Source organism: Mustelus asterias, chromosome 11 (assembly GCF_964213995.1).
Source record: "Mustelus asterias chromosome 11, sMusAst1.hap1.1, whole genome shotgun sequence".
Lineage (NCBI taxonomy): Eukaryota > Metazoa > Chordata > Chondrichthyes > Carcharhiniformes > Triakidae > Mustelus > Mustelus asterias.
Genome location: NC_135811.1, coordinates 44,624,063 through 44,644,727, shown reverse-complemented (window position 1 = coordinate 44,644,727; position 20,665 = coordinate 44,624,063). Strand labels below are relative to the sequence as shown.

The window sequence follows — 20,665 nt, the reverse complement described above, 5'->3', positions numbered from 1 at the left end:
ATTTTTCTAAACACGTTCTCTTGCTTTAGGACGATAAACAGCCACCTCTCTGGAAGGTTAGTAATGCCATTAAAAAGAGGATATTTTCTCATTTCTGTCTTATTACATATCAAAATAATAATGCACTAAATGATCTATAATATTATTATCTTTTCTAACGTTTTTTAGTTGGAAACAATAGAAGATGAAGAGATGTTACATAAGGCATATGCATTTCAAAAGGAGATTCGTACTCTTTATCCAAAGCGAAGAATCATTGTCAGTGTTATTGATACTGATTGCAGAGTTGGGATTGTTACAAGATATATCAGACCACTTCATCCACCACAAGAATTGCTTGATACATTTCCTGATAATCCAGAGGCAACCTTTGTATGTCACATTTTAATTATTTGTAGAAATCATAAAGAAACTTAACAAAACATAATGAGGTCAATAATACTTAGTAGTGTAGAACAGGAGATCCCATTTCAGAAAGATATTCTACTGAACGCCATCATCCTTGCTAACCTAATCCTCTGCTACCCTTGACCTCGCACTACCTTTCCCTGTGTTTTGAGGAACTCTCTTGATCATTTGTAAAATCCTACTTGTGTTCTCCAGGCAGGTCTTGATTGGCTGCCATCCCCTGAAATATTGCCCCACACCTCCCACACCCATGCTCCTGGTATCTCATCAACAATGCTAGCAGTAAACATTGAAAACCTGACCTTATTTTATTGGGTGAGGTCAGCTTTATACTACACACTCACATGATGTTCCTGAAGATTCATTAACATATTCCTCGCCACAAGTGGCAGAGGAAGAAATTGACCTCATGCCTGTGGAAATGTGAGCACAATTTCACTTGCAGATTACAGATGTTTTGTTTTAAGACCAATCAATGATTATCCTCAGAGGATAAAGTAAAAAATGAGTGAATTGGCATTCCTGGATGTGAGAAATTGGAACAAATTTTGTCCTCTACTTCAGACTCTGACTCGATGTCAGTGAAGCAATGGGAAGGAATGGAGGTATCAATACAGAGCATCCTAGCACAGGTAGGAATGCCCAATTTCAATGGGAATGTCTCATTAGCAATTTACTTTTAGTTTTCATGTCTCCAATACTTAGAAATGGACAGTGATGCAATAATGCATAATACATTTTCCAATTAATTATTTAAAGGTTCATTTCAGAAATGAGAAGGAGGAGTTTTGCACAGTTAAATTGTTAAAGACCCAGGGACATGTATCCTGAGCATGAGAAGAGAAAGGCTTCCCCACAATTTTCTGATATATCTTTAAACATGTCACTACAGGCAGCAAGGCATAGGCTGGAGCTGATTTTGGCAGGCTGGAGGAAGAAAAAGTATACTGTCACCTTTAAGAAGGATTGTCTTGAGGTGGCAGAAGAGGTCAGCTGTACGATTGTTAATTAGAATTCATGGATTCAGTACCACAAGCAGTTTAATGATCTGTCTAAATCAGAAAAGGCGAGCAGAGACAGTATTCACCAAGATCCTGCACTGTATTTCCACTCATTTTGTTTTGTCAATCAAATCCATTCACATAATACTTGAGCCCCACATCACCATCAAAAGGACAAATCATACCAAATTAATGCACCTCCTCTCACCCTCATTCCCTTGGCATACTCATCCCATTTTCTCCCTCTACCACTGCCAGCAAAGGCAATCTTCATCTTGTCTCATATGATATCAATCACTTCAGCCACTGTCATCACAAATTCTGAAGTTTTGAAATTAGGATAATCCTTGAAAGTATGCCCCTCACCTTCCTTACTGTGATGATACTGTACTATTTTGAAATATTTTATGTGCAAGGTGGGACTGCTTTAAAAGTGTTTTGTTACAAGAGTTGATTTGTCTGGGAAACCATGCAGCTCAAGTGCTGAGAATGCAGGATAATTGATTTTAGCTCGCATTGTGTTACTTTGTAGAGTTGATGGACCTTTTGTTTATTTAGTTTCTCCGGGGATTTTAGACTAGGTATGCAGAATCATGTGAGTTTTTGATTAGGCTGATTAACATGGACAGAGTCATAATATACCTTGAAGTTTCTGATCTGGCACCCTAACATTATCCATGGGCTGAATTTTATGGGAGACTGTGTTCCCTGTTCCCCAGACTGAAAAGTCAGTTGGGGGCTTGTCCACGAAAAAGATGGCCACCCTGAAGCCATTTAAGGTTTGGCAGAACAGGTCCTCTGCCCCCATCTGGGGAAGAAGACCTGCCATGGAAAATTGCTGGTTTGACCTGCTGATGGTTCTATAGTCCCAGCAGCACCAGGTTCAAGCTATGGCCATTGGCTGGAAAACATGTAATCCCCAAAGAAAAGAAGCAAATATAAGTCAGATTCAGATATGTCTGGGTTATCATCGGGACCAGGTTGGCAGGCCCCAGCAAGGGAGATGATGGGGTGGAGGGGAATGGCTTTGAAAGACCATGGGTGAGGGTTATCGGATGGGCAGAATGACTTTGGGGGGTTGTGCATCCAATAGGGATCTCCCAAAGGAAGTCCCACTGCCCAACAGCAACCCGCACAATAAAATCTGTCAGGCTACCTGCTTTGTGTGGGCCTCCCCTTGCCGCAGGTAAAATTGCATTTATTGGCCATTCAAGGGACCTAGTAGGCCCAAGGGCGGGCAGGCCTCCCAAAGTCTCTATTGTCTGCCGTAAAATTGGAGACAGGTCTGGGGCAGGGTGGGTATAGGTGGCTGGCAGGCCATGTGCGCATTTTACAAGCCCCACTGTCTTCCAACACAGCATTGGAGGAGCGTAAAATACAGCCAATGTGTCTGATTCCCCATTCACTATTTACATTAAATCCATCAGATTTTAAAAACAAATTCATTCATGGGACATGGGTGTTGCTGGGCTGGCCAGAATTTATTGCCGATCCCTAGTTGCCCTCGAGAAGGTGGTGGTGAGCTGCCTTCTTGAAACGCTGCTGTCCACGTGCTGGTCAACCCACTCTACTTTTTACTTGTCTCTTTACTCTGACTACTTTTTACTTGTCTCTTTACTCTGAGGCTGTGCGTTTGGATTCTAGTCTCTCCTAGATGCTGATTCAGCACAAAGAAATACTGCAGATACAACAGTTGGCCTACCAGACACACTGACCACATTAGCAGAGAGTATGGAGGACTCCAGCTTAAGCATCTGTGGGAGAATGTCGCAGAGCCGTCAAGCTGGGTTCCAGATAGAAAATCTTCGGGAAATTTTCACTGCTGCAGTATGAAGGCATCTTGGATTCTCCCAGGGAATCACAGACCCACATGAATCTTTTTTTCTGGTTGCAAACAAGCTGAACATTGATGGAATGGAAAACTTTGCAGTTTATAAATGTTCCTGGCTGGTTGGGTGTATTTCCCGTTGCCTTATGCAGGCAATCTGTGGTGCCCTGCACCTGTGGAAAGCCTTCCAAAAATGTGATCCCAGTTCTTGCTCAGTCTTACTGTCTTCAACCTATGGCAAAATTGTACAGCTGTTGGCCCTGCAAGTTAATCCATCCGTTGCTTGTCATGCATTTGTATGCTGCTGACGATGACACTGTAAATGTGTGGTGCACTTCAGATGTCTTCAAGAGGCTTCAGACTTTGTTAGAAACCAACGATGTTTATTGATAACTAGAACTGTGTACAAGCGGTTGCAGTCCACGCTTACCTGGAGCATGCCTTTACATGTTGACTACATGGCGACCAGAAACATCTTAACTGAGGGAGGGCTTCGCCCTCTGGGTGATCACTCACCGTCGGTTTCAGGAGATCATCCTCTGCTGTGCATTCTTAAAGAGATAAATACCACAATCACTACAGACACCCTTGATGAACCTCCTGTGCAATATGGAAAGAAAGCAAAACAATTCAGATAAGTGGTTACTTGCATAGAAACTTGCATGGTGACATGCCTCCAGGTTCAGCTGGCAAACGGTGTTTCCCTCGGAAGCTGCAGAGGTTGATGATTACCTGTTGTTTAATGCATAACCTCCTAAAATTCTGCTCCTCCAACAGATCGAGGAAACTAAGCCTCTTCCTATTATTTTCATAGTGTTCAGAAATGTTGATCTGGACCCTAATCACCATCAGACTTGTCATTGTTATGAGATCTGCTGTAGGTGAAGTTACTTTGTGCGTTGGTTTTTTTCATTCACATGCAAGATACAGGTATTGTCAGCATTTATTTCCAATCGCTGTATAGCCTTCAGAATATATAGCTGAATACAACCGAGTGCATTGTTGGAACATTTCAGAGGAGAGTTAAGAATTGATTCCATTGCTATGGGTCTAAAGTCACATATAGGCCAAACTAAGTAAGGATGGCAGAGTTCCTTTCCCATTGGACATTAATAAACCAAGTGGGTCTTTAGAACAATCCAGAAGCTTCACGGTCACCATTACTAATATAGCTTTTAATTTCAGATTTATGACCTCTGTCATTGAAGATGGGCAGAAGTAATGTTTTTGAGCCTGTTTGTCCCTATAAAAAAAACTTTAAAAGTAAAAGACAGATTTCAACAAAATTTTGTACATGAATAGCATATGACACAAGGAAGAATGAATAAGTTTTTGGCAAAGGTGCAGATCTGGATCCTGGATTTTGAATTTTTTAAAGGATGTATTAACATTGGAAATAGGGCATATTGATTTATTTTTGCAATGTTATGGCTTCTCTTTTCAGAATGGTGTTTGTTGTAAAATGTTGTGGACTGCCTCAGCTGCTGTGCTGGAATTTATTACAGTTGTCAAAATGTAAGCAGAGTTTTCAGAGCAAGTTGTTGGATGTGGATTGGCCTGTAGCCTCCTCAGTGAGATGGGATCTCTTAATAAAAAGATGTATTTATTCCAACTCTGTAGTTACAAGGCATCAACCCAGGCAGAAAAAAGTCTCATAAAAGAGTAATTGTAATAACGTGTTAACTCAGCAGGAGTGTGTGCTGTACTGAGCATCCTCATCACATGTTTCAACTATTGAATTTACATTCTCCAGTTGTGTGGTTAGTATTAAGGCATATAATTAAATACTTGCGAGATTAATTGCAGTGTTCTAGAGCACAATGAATGTTTGATTAGTCAGCCTGCTTGGCTGATGGGATATATGTGGATACATCTATCATTAGAGCCTGTTATTCTACCTAGTTGACTCAGATAATACTACGCAATCCTCCAAGTTTGTCAAAATTTGACAAGCAGCAGGAACTTTACCAGTGCTTTGTGTTGCTAAACTTTAGCCAGACATATGTATATTCAGTAAGTAAGGGCAACTTTGAGAGCATGAAAGCAGAGCTAACTAAATTGAACTGGCAAATGAAGTTAAGCATAGGTCTATAGAGATGCAGTGGATAATTCAGGATGCACAAAATAGATACATTCAAATGAGAAAGAAAACTTCCAAGGGGAGGATCCATCATCCATGGTTAAGACAGTAGAGACAGTTTCAAACTTAAAGAAAAAGCATATAATTGCTCAATGATAAATGGCAAATTAGAAGATTAGACACAATATAAAGACGACAAAGAGTAATAAAGAGATTAGTAAGGAAACAAAGCCAAAATATAAACATGGATAGTAAGAGTTTCTATAGTTGTTTAAATAAGCAAATAGTTAAAGTGAGTGTTCATCCTATAGAAAGTGGGTGCGGGGGATTAACTAATGACAAGTAAGGATGATTGAACAGATATTTTGCATCGGCCTTCACTATAGAGGATACAAGTAATATCCCATAAATAGCTGTAAATCAGGAAATAGAAGGGAGGGAGGAATTCAGGAAAATAATAAATACCTGCAAAGTAACATTGAGTAAGTTCTTGGAGCTGTGGGTTGAGAAATCCCTTGTTCTAACAGACTTCCTCTTAGGGTCTCGAAAGAAGTGGTTAGTGAGATTGTTGATACATTGGTTTCAATTTTCCAAAATTCCTTAAATTCGGGGAAAGTTCCATTAGATTAGAAAATAGCAAATGTAAATCCTTTATTCAAAAAGGGAGGAAGACAGAAAGCATGAAACTACCAGCCAGTTAGGTAACATCTTCCATAGGGAAAATGTTAGAAGTTATTTTTGAAGACGTTATGGAAGGGCAATTTGAAAAGTTTAAGGCGATCAGACAGAGTCAATATGCAATATGGTTTTGTGAAAAAGAAATCATGTTTAACCAATTTATTGGAGTTTCTTGAAGGAGTCACATCTGCTGTGAATAAAGGCATTTGATGAGATGCCATATTAAAGGTTATTGTGGAAAATAAAAGCTCATGGTGTAGAGAGTAACATTTTGGTATGAATAGAAGATTGCCTAACTAACAGGACTGAGAAGGCAGCAGCCATAAATGGATCTTTTTCTGGTTGACTGGATGTAATGAGTGGTATGTCACAGGAATCAGAGCTGGGGCCTCCACTGTTCACACTTATATAATGGACTTGGATTAAGGAACAAATGGTCTGGTTTCTAAATATGCTGATGACACAAAGATAGGTAGGAAAGTAAGTTGCAAAGAGGACATAAGGAGGCTACAAAGTGACATAGGTTAAGTGAGTGGGCAAAATCTGGCTTGGAGTATAATGTGGGCAAATATAAAATTGTCCATTTTGATAGGAAGAATAAAACAGAAGCAAATTATCTCAATGTTGAGAGATTGCAAAGCTCTGGGATTCAGAAGGATCTCGGTGACCTAGTATATGAATCACAAAAGATTAGTATGCAGGTACAGCAAGTAATCAGGAAAGTTAATAGAAAGTTATTGTTTATTGTGAAAGGAATTAATTACAAAAGTAGGGAGATTATGCTTGACTTGTACACGGCATGGCAATGAGAAGGACTGCTTTACATTCTAGCATTTTGATGAATCTGCATCTGTACTCTCCTGATCTGGGTAGGTAATTAAAGACAGTAAGAAGTTTAACAACACCAGGTTAAAGTCCAACAGGTTTATTTGGTAGCAAAAGCCACAAGCTTTTGGAGCTTTAAGCTCCTTCTTCAGGTGAGCTTAAGGCTCCGAAAGCTTGTGGCTTTTGCTACCAAATAAACCTGTTGGACTTTAACCTGGTGCTGTTAAACTTCTTACTGTGTTTACCCCAGTCCAATGCTGGCATCTCCACTTCGTAGGTAATTAAAGCACAGCCTACACAGGACTAAGGAATCTGCCACAGTACTTCTGCTGCTAATCTCATTAGTCACCTCCAATCACAACTTCATGGTAACAGCAGAATGTTTTTTTTTCCTTTCATTACGAGGGAGATTAGTTGCTTTTGACTTTGCAGTGCAGCAACAATACATTCAGTGATGTGTCGTTAAACCGGGTGAAGCATTTGACTGTCCTGACTCCATGTTTAAAGTTTGTCGTATCTTTGCACAGACTCCTAATTCCTCCAAATTCCATCTTTGAAATTGAATTGATGTTATTATGCAATGTGCACCACATCTACTTGTTGTGCATTGGTGACGGAAAATGCAGAAGTAAAATTATTCTTGGATAGCCATGTTGAAATTGGATATTCCAAAGCACCAGAACTACTTCTGGCCTGATTTTCTCCACTCTCCATCCTGCCACTCATCTCATTCTTCCCTCACTACCCATTTAGAACTCTCCTCAGCTCATATGTTTTTGTGAAATATTCTGAGTTTATCAAGCTAATTACCACGATTGCTGTCTTACATCTGACAAAATTTACTTGATCTATTTATTAACTCTTAAATTAATAATACAATGAAAACTATTTGGCAGCTATCAAAATAAATGAATAGTTACATTAGTGCTTATAAAAAAGTATTAATCTTTGTATTATTTGTAATAATGTCAACACATATATAATGTGTACTTTTTCCCATTTCAGAATCTTATAGCTAGATTTGTGTCCTTGATTCCATACCTTCCAGATAGCCTAGGTTTCTCAGATTCCTGCAATGTTTGGCTGACATCACAGGCAAGTAGAATAAATATTACATATTTTAAGAGGAAAAACATGTTGATTATATTATTTAATACTTCTCATAACTGTAACTTAATATTTAACATATGAGTAGTATGGTATGAAACCAATGAGGTTTTTACATATAAACCTATATACAGGCTGCACTATATATTTATTTGTTCATGGCCGATTGTTCTTCTGGTCCAATACTCTGGTACAATCTATCAATATCCTAAAGTGTGGGATTTTTAAATGTTACCAACTTGTACATTAGTATTTGCTATCAGCATGTTTAGTTCAAGATTGCCAATTAAAGCTTCAATTCTTTTGTTTTTCTTCAGCAATTTCTTAATCTGATACTTGGAGGTAAAGAGGACCATGCAATCCTTCTTTGTAATTATTTCTTGTACATGAAGGTGAATGCTTTCATAATCTTAGGAACCTCAATTCTTGAAGTAAGTGTGGTAATTATAAATATTTATTTTGCTAACCAATTTCCAATTCATGTGTCCGTTCTAGACATGAAAGATGGAAAAAAGTGAGACCAAAGACAAATAGAAAGAAATTCAGCAATAAAGTTTATTTTCACATTCTGGGCTGAAATTTATAGAGTGCTGTGGTCTCCAACCCCCTCAAGTAAAATGTTGGGGAGAGCCCATCCACAATCCCAATGGCTTCCATGCAGTAATTTAATTCTGGAAGCACATGTCTCAAGAGGAAGCCCTGCTTTAGACAGCTGCTGGCCAATCTAATTGGCCAGGAACTCTGTAGTCCCAGCAGTGCCACCGAGAATGGTGCCACGGCTGTTACAGGCAGTCACCAATGCTGAGGAGTATAGGTAAATCTGAGGTCAGGGATATTGGCAAGGGTGATGAGGGGTCTAGGTTAAGGGACCAGTGAAAGGGCCAATGTGGGGAAAAGACATAGGAAGGATGCCTCTGATATACCCAGGGAGCTCCCAAGTGAGACCCCCCAGCCTTGACTTGACGCCACAGCACACAGCTAAAGCCACTGGGCTTCCTGCATGGCACGGACCTCCACCAGTCCTGGCTGAAATACTGGGGGTGATTCTCCCAAATAAATTCTAAGTGCCGAATTTGTGTAAAAACTGAAGTAAATCACGCTGCTTTTTTCAGTGGGAGTTTCAAAATGAATCGACCACACTCTATACACTGCAGAGCGCACTAGTGTAAATCACACAGAAAACCAGTGAGCTTATTTTCTCACTGATGAGTCCGGCAGCATAGTGCTGAGTGGCCACTGTGCATGCGCCGATCTGTCAGTGCCGAGATTGGCGCATGCGCAGTGACCTCTGTCTGCTGGCCTCCCAATCGCTGCCCAGCTCGATCACTGGCCAGCCCCATGACCCCCGAGTCACTGGCCAGCCCTGTGACCCCGGGTCACCAGCCGTGCGACCCCCCCCCCACAGCCTGATCACTGGCCCCCCTGTCCATGTCCGGGCCCAGCCACAATCCCCTCCCCTTACCGATGCGCCCCCCCCCCCCCCGCCCCCCCCCCCCACGACAGTGCCAACCCGCCCCCACAGTCTCGATCTCCCCCCCATGCAGTGCCATCCCCCCCCCCCGCAGCTCCAACCCCTAGATGTGCCGATTCCCCCCGCAGTCCCACACCCCGCCGCCCATCCCGATCACCGGTCTCCCTCTTTCTTCCACCGATCCTGCCTGCAGAGTAGCAACAGGACCCCCACCCCCACTGATTGCCCCACCTGCTTGGCACTGTCCAATACTCAATGGGCAGTGCCCAGCTACTCCCTGGGCATTTTCCCCCACCGCCCGACCCTCTGGGGCTGCGATAGTCTCTTTTTCACTCCAACAGGGTGGGCCGCCAACTGCCCAAAGGTGAGTAGCTACGTAAACCTCACTGGAGTGAAATACTCCTAGTGGGGGGAGGGGTGGGGGGTGGGGGGGAGGGGTGGTGGAGGAGGCTCACGCGCTCGGAGACTTCAGTCCTGGGCCCGCTAATCATATTTAAATTAGATTTAAATCCCCTCCCCTGCATGCCTAATGCAGCTCCGCGCCCATTTCCAGCATGGAGCTGATGACGCCAGAAATCTGGCACTGGGAGAGGTGTTTGGGGCCGGACCCCAGAGTGGATTGCACTAATCCAGCCCCGCTGAAATCTCCTGGTCCGCTGCACTGATAAATTAGCGCAACGCGATAGGAGAATCGCCCCCACTGATTGGCCATTGAAGGGCAGGTGGGCTACCCAATGCCATTCCTGCCACCATCAAATATCAGACAGGTCAACAGTGAGCAAGTAGGCAGTGGGAAGACAGTCACTTGATTTTATGGTGCCCCCCCCCCCCTTCAAACCTGCCCGTGGGGGAGCATAAAATCCAGCATCTAATTTGATTCAATTTCTTTTGAAATAAACAAGTTGAAAAATAAACTATATTGAAGAAAGAGCAGCTATAAGGGTGCAGGGAGGTGAAAAACTGATTGGAAATGAGGAGGTTTCGGATCTCTCATCACCCTCCTTGGAGAGAGAAGGTAGGAGTGGGGATGAATGGCAGAACACAAAGAAGCAAAAAGAAGATTTAAGCAGAAAGAAACAGAAGAGAGTGAAGAAAGTGTCAAAGAGAGTAACATGAGAGATTATATTCTCAGATATACTGTATATGCATTTGTTACAAGAGTTCATTGGGTAATATATCAGAAATCTGTGCACTTTCTATCTACAAAACTTTTCTTCCTTTTGTCAAATTTTGATTGTGAGCGGAATTTTCTGTTCCCGCTAGTGACAGGAATCATGACGTTCATTTGGAGCAATGACAAATGTCAGTTTTCCCCCATTGGCAAATTTGTTTGGAATTTTGTCATGCTGACTTTGATAGCATGTTAAAGACGGTTCAACATTCCCTCTAATCTATGGTGGGAATCACATTTTCATTCATTTGCACTTCATGAATGCTCATTAAAGTCCCAACTTGCTGGAATCTTGCTCCCGCTCCAGATTAACAACCTTGTCAGCAGATTATTACAATGGTCTGTTTCATGACAAAACATGACAGGTACTAACCTGGTTAGCTGCACTTCATCAATGACCTCGAGAAATGTAGATGCTGCTTTCACCTACTTTTAAGAGCACTGCAATTGGGGTGCATCTATTACAGGACAGGGGAGGGATGCTTTTGGGGAAAGGTGATGGGGAGATATCTGGAGAAGGTTTTGGTGGGGGGGTGTATGTCAGCGTAAGGTGAGGAATGGTGTCTGGGAAAGGTCGGGGGGGTTTTCTGGCAAGTTGAGAGGGTGGGATCAATAGAGCTGATGGTGGAGTCCTTGGGAACAAACAGTGGTAGGAAGGAACAGTCATAGCCAGAGAGGCAAGTGGAATATGTAGGGTGGCAGTTCAGGGTCTGAGTCCCAAAGGTGAAGGTATGATCTGGTGGGTCACGGAAGGAGACAGGAAAGGTGGCACAGATAATGGGAGGGGACAGGCTAAGGTGAGCATGGAGATGATTAAGGGTCCCTGTGAAGTCAGAGAGGTTTACAGCATGGAAACAGCCCTTTGGCCCAACTTGTCCATGCTGCCTGGTTTTTACTATTAAGCTAGTCCCAATCGCCCGTGTTTGGCCCATATCCCTCTATGCCAATCTTACCCATGTAACTGTCTAAATGCTTTTTAAAGGACAAAATTGTACCTGCCTCTACTACTACCTCTGGCAACTTGTTCCAGACACTCACCACCCTCTGTGTGAGAAAATTGCCGCTCTGGACCCTTTCGTATCTCTCCCCTCTCATCTTAAACCTATGCCCTCTAGTTATAGACTCCCCTACCATTCAGAAAAGATGTTGATTATCTACCTTATCTATGCTCCTCATTATTTTATAGACTTCTATAAGATCACCCCAAAGCCTCCTGCGCTCCAGGGAAAATAGTCTCAGTCTATCCAGCCTCTCCTTATAACTCAAACTATCAAGTTCCCATAGCATCCTAGTAAATCTTTTCTGTACTCTTTCTAGTTTAATAATATCCTTTCTATAATAGGGTGATCAGACTGTACACAGTATTCCAAGTGTGAGCTTACCAATGTCTTGTACAACTTCAAGTTCTGGCCTCAGTGCTGTGTGCATGACATGTGTCCAAGTCTTTTCTGTTCTGGAATGTGAGTCTCATGTCACCATTCTGTCAACACTCTTACCCTGATCAGTTATTGATACTTGACGCATCCTGCCCTGAATATAAATATTAAAGTTAATATTTATCTCCCAAAAGAAATTCACTATCAAGAACATATTAAAATAACCTCTGCATAAGGGACAATGCAATCAGGGTTTATTTGAATAATATTATAGGACTTAACATTAACAAGCATGGAATGCATCCATGTGACCCACTTGTTGACTGCAGTGGAGTTTTTTGATCTGTTTCCTTGTGCTCTGGTGCAGTGCTCTCTCCTTGCAGCTGCACTGAAGAAAGGCTACTGATTTTTTAAAAATTCAATTGTGGGATGTGTGTGTCGCTGACTAGCCAGCATTTATTGCTCATCTCTAATTGCCCTTGAGAACATGCTGGTGAGCTGCCTTCTTGAACCGCAGGATATTACCCAGGTCTTGTGCATTTGAACATGCTTCTGCATCTGAAGAGTTGGTACTAAACATTGTGCATTCATTGGCAAACATTCTCACTTTTGACTTTATGATAGAAGGAACGCTATTGATGAAGCAGCTGAAGACGGTCGGGACCCTATCCTGAGGAAGACCTCCCATGATGTCCTAGAACTGGGATGACCTCCAACATCTTCCTTTGTGCTTGGTATAATTGCAACCAGTAGAAATTTCCTCCTGATTCCCATTGACTCCAGTTTGGCTAGGCCTTCTTGATGCTACACTCAGTAAATTGCTGCCTTGATGTCAAGGGCAGTCACCCTCACCTCAGCCCTGTGGTTCAGCTCTTCCATCCAAGTTTGAATTAAGATGTTAATGAGAGCAGGAATTCAATGACCCTGGCAAAATCTAAACTGAGCATCAGTGAGCAAGTTGTCGCTAAGGAAGTTCGGCTTGATGCCATTGTTCATGACTCCTTCCACCACTTTACTAATGATCGAGAGTAGACTGATGCAGGTGTAGACATACAAGACAGGATATACCTGGCAATTTTTCAGTATTCCATGGCTTCAACTGTACCTTAATATCACATGCAATGAATAGAATTGGCTGAAGACTGGCATCTGAGGTGGAAATGGATCATCCACTCAGCACTTCTGGCTGATGATTGCTGTAAATGATTCCCCTATCTGGGGTTAAGGTACCGTGGTGGGGGTGGGAATGTGGAGATACGTTCTGCGGAGTTTGGCAAGGATCGACACCATATCCTCCGACACTGACCTCATTAATTATGTAACTAAGTGCTTTGTGTTGTATTCTGTGATAGTTCAGACCATAGTCCTCCGGGCGCCATATTGAAAAGGCACCCAACATCATTGACCCAATATAGAATCATAGAATCATAGAAACCCTACAGTGCAGAAGGAGGCCATTCGGCCCATCGAGTCTGCACCGACCACAATCCCACCCAGGCCCTACCCCCACATATTTTACCCGCTAATCCCTCTAACCTACGCATCCCAGGACTCTAAGGGGCAATTTTTAACCTGGCCAATCAACCTAACCTGCACATCTTTGGACATATAGAAGAAAGAAGATAGACCTCCTGAGAAAGATGAATTTCTAGGCGATGGTTAGATCCTCTCTTGTTGCAGAAGGTCATTGCCTGGCACTTATGTGGTACAATTGTTACTTGCTACTTGTCAGCTTAAGCCCGGATGTTGTCTGGTCTTGCTGCATTTGGACATGGATTGTTTCAGTATCTGAGGAGTTGTGAATGGTGCTGAACATTGCGTAGTCATCTGCGAACATACCCGCTTCTGACCTTAAGTTGGAATGAAGGTCACTGGTGAAGCAACTTAAGCTGGTTGGGCCTAGCACACTACCCTGGGGAGCTCCTGCACTGATGTCCTGGAGCTGAGATAATTGATCACCAACCATTGCAACCATCTTCCTTTATGGCAGATATGACTCCAACCAGCGGAAAGTTCCACCCACAATTCCCACTGACTCCAGTTTTGCTAGGGTCGCTTAATACCATACTCAGTCAAATGCTGCCTTGATGTGAGCAGTTATCCTCATCTCACATCTGGAATTCAACTCTTTGATCCATGTTTAAACAAGGTTGTAATGAGGTCAGGAGCTGAATGACCCTCAGAACCTAAACTGAATGTCAATGAGCAGGATATTGCTTACCAAGTGCCACTTAATAGCACTGTTGATGATCCCTTCCATCACGTTACTGATGATCAAGAGTAGACTGATGGGGCAGTAATTGGCCAGATTGGATTTGTCCTGCCTTTTGCGTACAAGACATGCCTAGACAATTTTCCACATTGCCAGGTAGACGCCAGTGTTGCAACTGTACTGCAACATCTTGGGTAGGGTGTGGCAAGTTCTGGAACGCAAGTTAAAGGCAAAATACTGCGGATGCTGGAATCTGAAACAAAAAATGCTGCAAAAACTCAGCAGCTCTAATGAAGGGTCATTCAGACTTGAAACATTGGCTTTATTCTCTCTCCACAGATGCTGTCAGACCTGCTTGAGTTTTTCCAGCATTTTCTGTTTTTGTTTCTGGAACACAAGTATTCAGTGCTATTGCCAGAATATTGTCAAGGCCCATGGCTTTTGCAGTGTCCAGTGCCTTCAGCCATTTCTTGATATCACGTTAAGGGAATCAAATTGCCTGAAGACTGGCATCTGTGATGCTGGGGACCTCATGATGAGGCTGAGATGGATCATCCACTCAACACTTCTGACTGAAGATTGTTGCAAACACTTCAGCCTTATATTTTGCACTGATGTACTGGGCTCCATCATTGTGGATGGGAATATTTGTGGAACCTTCTTCCAGTGAGTTGTTTAATTGTCTACTGCTATTCACAACAGAATGTGGCAGGACTGAGAGCTTAGATCTGATTGATGGTTGTGGAAATGCTTAGCTCTGCCTATTAAATGCTGCTTAAACTGTTTGGCATGCAGCTAGTCCTGTGTTGTAGCTTCATAAGGTTGATACCTATTTTTTAGGTATGCCTAGTGTTGCTCCTGGCATGTCTTTTGGCAATCTTCATTGAATCAGGGTTCAGCCTTGGCTTGGTGGTAATGGTAAAGTGGGAGATATGCCGAGCCATGATGTTACAGACTGTGGCTGAGTACAATTCTGCTGCTGCTGATGGCCCACAGCACCTCATTGTTGTCTAGTTTTGAAATATCAAGTCTTTACAAAATGTGTCCCATTTAGCACAACGGTAGTGCCACACAACATGATGAGGGAATCCGCAATGTGAAGACAAGACTTTGTCTCCACAAGGACTGTGCGATGTTCACTGCTACCGATACTGTCTTGGACACATGCATCTGCAACAGGCAGGTTGGAAAGGATGATACAAGGTATGTTTTTCCCTATTGTTGGCTCCTTCACCACCTGCCGCAGACCCGGTCTAGCATCTATGTCTTATAGGACTCGGCCAACTCGGTTTGTGAGGTGCTGCTGAGACACTCTTGGCGATAGATATTGAAGTCCATCACCCATAGTGCATTCTGTGCCCCTGCTACCCTCAGTACTTTGTTCAAGTGCTGTTCAACATGGAGGAGTATGGATCCATCAGCTGGAGGGTGGAGGGGGTGCTGGTGGTACATGGTAATCAGCAGGAGGTTTCTGTGCCCATTTTGACCTGATATCATGGGTTCCAGAGTCAATGTTGAAGGCTCTCAGGGCAACTCCCTCCTGAAGCACACCATTGTGCCACCACCTCTGCTGGATCTGTCCTGCCAGTGGGACAGGACATACCAAGGGACGGTGAAGGTGATGTCTGGGAAATTATCTGTAAGTTATGATTTCATGAGTATTTTTATGTCAGGCTGTTACCAAAAGTGTCACTTTTTCATCTCAATTTTGCATCCCAGCTCGTCAGCCCTATCTATAGAGTTATAGCTTGTTAAAAGTCGCTAGAAATTGCCTTGAAACTCATTGGGCAGAACTCCCTAGCCATTCATGCCAGTAGGATTCTCCTGAGCCACTGCAGTGAGCAGAGATTTGGCCGATTCTCCATCCTCTCTGGAAGCAGCAGCAGGGCATGAATGGCCAGAGAATTCTGGCCATTATAGCTTAAACTGGCTCAAGGGTACAATCCCAGTGGCTGAATGGATAGGCCCAAGGTACACCTGACATTGGGGCTCAGATCTTATTTAATTGCTATCAGTAAACATTGGTCACCTCCTGGACATTCCCAGGAAGGTTCCTGGCAAAGAGGTTCAAATTTTGACCACAGCATTGTTAGCAGCAGCCTGTTAGTTGTTAAAGAGCAAGGGATGTGATCTCAGGGGATGTCATCAGAGAATGAGTAAACTGGGGAAGGGCCGATTAGATGACCATAATTGGCTAATCTGGAAGGCAGGCAGTTGAGATAAGGGTGAATTGAGACTTCAGGAAAGGGGCAATTGGAAAATTGGGGTGGACCAAGACAATGTGCGGAGGGGGGATTGGAGTCATGGGGTGGGATCTTACTGCTTCGTTCGTCTGCCCCTCGCCTCCTTCGATTGCCATGGCGGGTGGGGCAGTAAAATTCCGACCATGATGTTAACCAAGAGTGGAAGGGATCATATATAGTAGCAGGCAGTGGTCTGTGATTTTAATGTGGTGTAAGAGAAATAACACCTGGCTTCACATTCAAGTAAGTAGTTTTTACAAATGTATCTTTCTGGTAGCAGCTTGCAACAGTTCCTTTCACAATTAGTGGTTAGGATGCATGTCAACCTGGTTGTCTCATTGTTGGCTGCATTCAGAGCAACTCCATTTTATACAAAGCATACACAAAGGGCTTAACGCTTGCTTCATAAACAAGCTATAGTTTGTTTCCTTCACCACACGGCACAGTGCCTCTTGGTGCCAGGGACCCGGGTTCAATTCCAGGCTTGGGTCACCGTCTGTGCGGAGTCTGCACGTTCTGCCTGTGTCTGCCTAAGTTTCCTCTGGGTGCTCTGGTTTCCTCCCACAGTCCGAAAGGCATGCTGGTTAGGTGCTTTGGCCGTGCTAAATTCTCCCTCAGTGTACCTGAACAGGCGCCAGAGTGGGGCGACTAGGGGATTTTCACAGTAACTTCATTGCAGTGTTAACGCAAGCCTATTCGTGACAATAAATAAACTTTAAAAACAATATGGTGGATGGTGCACTCAGGGTTCGTAATGAGGGTGAGTTTGCTGCCTGCCATCATGGATGTATCGACAGACACCTGTTTTGTGCCAATGATGGATATGACTGCATTGATTTCTAAGCTTATCGAACCATGGAGTACAAAGGAAGTAGGTTCCCAATGGGATAGGATTTCTATGCTTTTTTTTCTCTGAACTGCCTGTTTTACATTGCTAAAATTGATGGTTCAGAACAGAAACATCAAGCCACTAAATCTTGCTTGAGTGCTCAAACTGCAATTAAGGACCTCTTACAGATTGGAGAATGCTGAAAGTTCTGCCACTGCAGTAGCTTAAATGGTTACGGCAAACTTTTTAAAAAAAGAATGATTTAGACTTGCAGCAATTTTGAAGTGCACTTTGGTCTACTGACCTTGGAATTTCTGTTAATCTTACAACTTCAGCATTGAAGGGTCTTTATGCTTGCCTTTGTGATTTCAATCAATTATACCAACCTGGAATCAGGCTGTTCTATTCTGCATTGGCTTGACTCTTATTTGTTTGGACTTTGCTGACTTCCACTGCCAACTTTGCCCAACTGATAAGACTGCAGGAATTGACTTCTGAATATTTTTTAACAAAGCAGACATTGTTTAACAGCTGAATTTTTAATGACAAACTGTTTTGCTAGCTACAAGACTTTAAAATTTTATTTAAAAAGAAATACCTTGGTAATGTGAATCCGTTCCAATGTGCAGATAAATTTTGATGGTGTAATGAATGTGAGATATTATAAGACAGTTATGTTTTAAACTGTCCTTTTTAATTTAAGGTAAAACAGAATGTCCTGGAATGGGCATTGGTAATCATGCTGAAATGCACCTGGAAACAGTCCATATAATTTGGTTGCCATGGTGACAGAACTGAGACTCATAGAAACTCAAGTGTCAATTTTCACACCTCTTCATGAAAGAACAACAGGTGGTCTTACTGGATAGACACTCATTCTCAGTCAAACAGAACAAGACTGAAAACAACAGCTGCTGTAAGAACATAGAACAGTACAGCACAGAACAGGCCCTTCGGCCCACGATGTTGTGCCGAGCTTTATCTGAAACCAAGATCAAGCTATCCCACTCCCTATCATCCTGGTGTGCTCCATGTGCCTATCCAATAACCGCTTAAATGTTCCTAAAGTGTCTGACTCCACTATCACTGCAGGCAGTCCATTCCACACCCCAACCACTCTCTGCGTAAAGAACCTACCTCTGATATCCTTCCTGTATCTCCCACCACGAACCCTATAGTTATGCCCCCTTGTAATAGCTCCATCCACCCGAGGAAATAGTCTTTGAACGTTCACTCTATCTATCCCCTTCATCATTTTATAAACCTCTATTAAGTCTCCCCTCAGCCTCCTCCGCTCCAGAGAGAACAGCCCTAGCTCTCTCAACCTTTCCTCATAAGACCTACCCTCCAAACCAGGCAGCATCCTGGTAAATCTCCTCTGCACTCTTTCCAGCACTTCCACATCCTTCTTATAGTGAGGTGACCAGAACTGCACACAATATTCCAAATGTGGTCTCACCAAGGTCCTGTACAGTTGCAGCATAACCCCACGGCTCTTAAACTCCAACCCCCTGTTAATAAAAGCTAACACACTATAGGCCTTTTTCACAGCTCTATCCACTTGAGTGGCAACCTTTAGAGATCTGTGGATATGAACCCCAAGATCTCTCTGTTCCTCCACAGTCTTCAGAACTCTACCTTTGACCCTGTAATCCACATTTAAATTAGTCCTACCAAAATGAATCACCTCACATTTATCAGGGTTAAACTCCATTTGCCATTTTTCAGCCCAGCTTTGCATCCTATCTATGTCTCTTTGCAGCCTACAACAGCCCTCCACCTCATCCACTACTCCACCAATCTTGGTGTCATCAGCAAATTTACTGATCCACCCTTCAGCCCCCTCCTCTAAGTCATTAATAAAAATCACAAAGAGCAGAGGACCAAGCACTGATCCCTGCGGCACCCCGCTGGCAACCTGCCTCCAATCCGAAAAATTTCCATCGACCACCACCCTCTGTCTATGATCAGACAGCCAGTTACCTATCCAATCGGCCAACTTTCCCTCTATCCCACACCTCCTCAGTTTCATCATAAGCCGACCATGGGGGACCTTATCAAACACCTTACTAAAATCCATGTATATGACATCAACTGCCCTACCTTCATCAACACACTTAGTTACCTCCTCAAAAAATTCTATCAAATTTGTGAGGCACGACTTGCCCTTCACGAATCCGTGCTGACTATCCCGGATTAATCCGCATCTTTCTAAATGATCGTAAATCCCATCTCTAAGGACCTTTTCCATCAATTTACCGACCACCGAAGTAAGACTAACCGGTCTATAATTACCAGGGTCATTTCTATTCCCTTTCTTAAACAGAGGAACAACATTCGCCATTCTCCAGTCCTCTGGCACCATCCCCGTGGACAGCGAGGACCCAAAGATCAAAGCCAAAGGCTCTGCAATCTCATCCCTTGCCTCCCAAAGAATCCTAGGATACATTTCATCAGGCCCAGGGGACTTATCGACCTTCAGTTTATTCAAAACTGCCAGGACATCCTCCCTCCGAACATCTATTTCCTCCAGCCTATTAGCCTGTAACACCTTCTCTTCCTCAAAAACATGGCCCCTCTCCTTGGTGAACACTGAAGAAAAGTATTCATTCATCACCCTGCCTATCTCTACTGACTCCATACACAAGTTCCCACTACTGTCCTTGACCGGCCCTAACCTCACCCTGGTCATTCTTTTATTCCTCACATAAGAGTAAAAAGCCTTGGGGTTTTCCTTGATCCGACCCGCCAAGGACTTCTCGTGTCCCTTCCTAGCTCTCCTAAGCCCCTTTTTCAGTTCATTCCTTGCTAACTTGTAACCCTCAATCGAGCCATCTGAACCTTGTTTCCTCATCCCTACATAAGCTTCCCTCTTCCTTTTCACAAGACATTCCACCTCTTTCGTGAACCATGGTTCCCTCACTCGGCCATTTCCTCCCTGCCTGACGGGGACATACCTATCAAGGACATCCAGTATTTGTTCCTTGAGAAAGTTCCACTTTTCATTAGTTCCTTTCTCTGACAGTTTCTGTTCCCAACTTATGCCCCCTAATTCTTGCCTAATCGCATCATAATTACCTCTCCCCCAATTGTAAACCTTGCCCTGCCGTACGGCCCTATCGCTCTCCATTGCAATAACAAAAGACACCGAATTGTGGTCACTATCTCCAAAGTGCTCTCCCACAACCAAATCTAACACTTGGCCTGGTTCATTTCCCAGTACCAAATCCAATGTGGCCTCACCTCTTGTCGGCCTATCCACATATTGTGTCAGGAAACCCTCCTGCACACACTGCACAAAAACTGCCCCATCTGAACTATTTGACTTACAAAGGTTCCAATCAATATTTGGAAAGTTAAAGTCCCCCATGACAACTACCCTGTGGCCCCCACATATATCCATAATCTGCTTAGCAATTTCTTCCTCCACATCTCT

General features: G+C 43.2%; 1 protein-coding gene across 1 annotated transcript in view; it reads left to right on the top strand.

The window, feature by feature from the left end:
• The window catches only part of LOC144500237 (protein CC2D2B-like), a 190,400-nt gene that overhangs the window by 148,479 nt on the left and 21,256 nt on the right, over positions 1–20,665 (top strand). Inside the window, exons 28-30 of the mRNA XM_078222914.1 lie at positions 172–372; positions 7,826–7,915; positions 8,245–8,358. Coding sequence (XP_078079040.1) covers positions 172–372; positions 7,826–7,915; positions 8,245–8,358 — 405 coding nt within the window. The remainder of the gene's footprint in view (positions 1–171; positions 373–7,825; positions 7,916–8,244; positions 8,359–20,665) is intronic.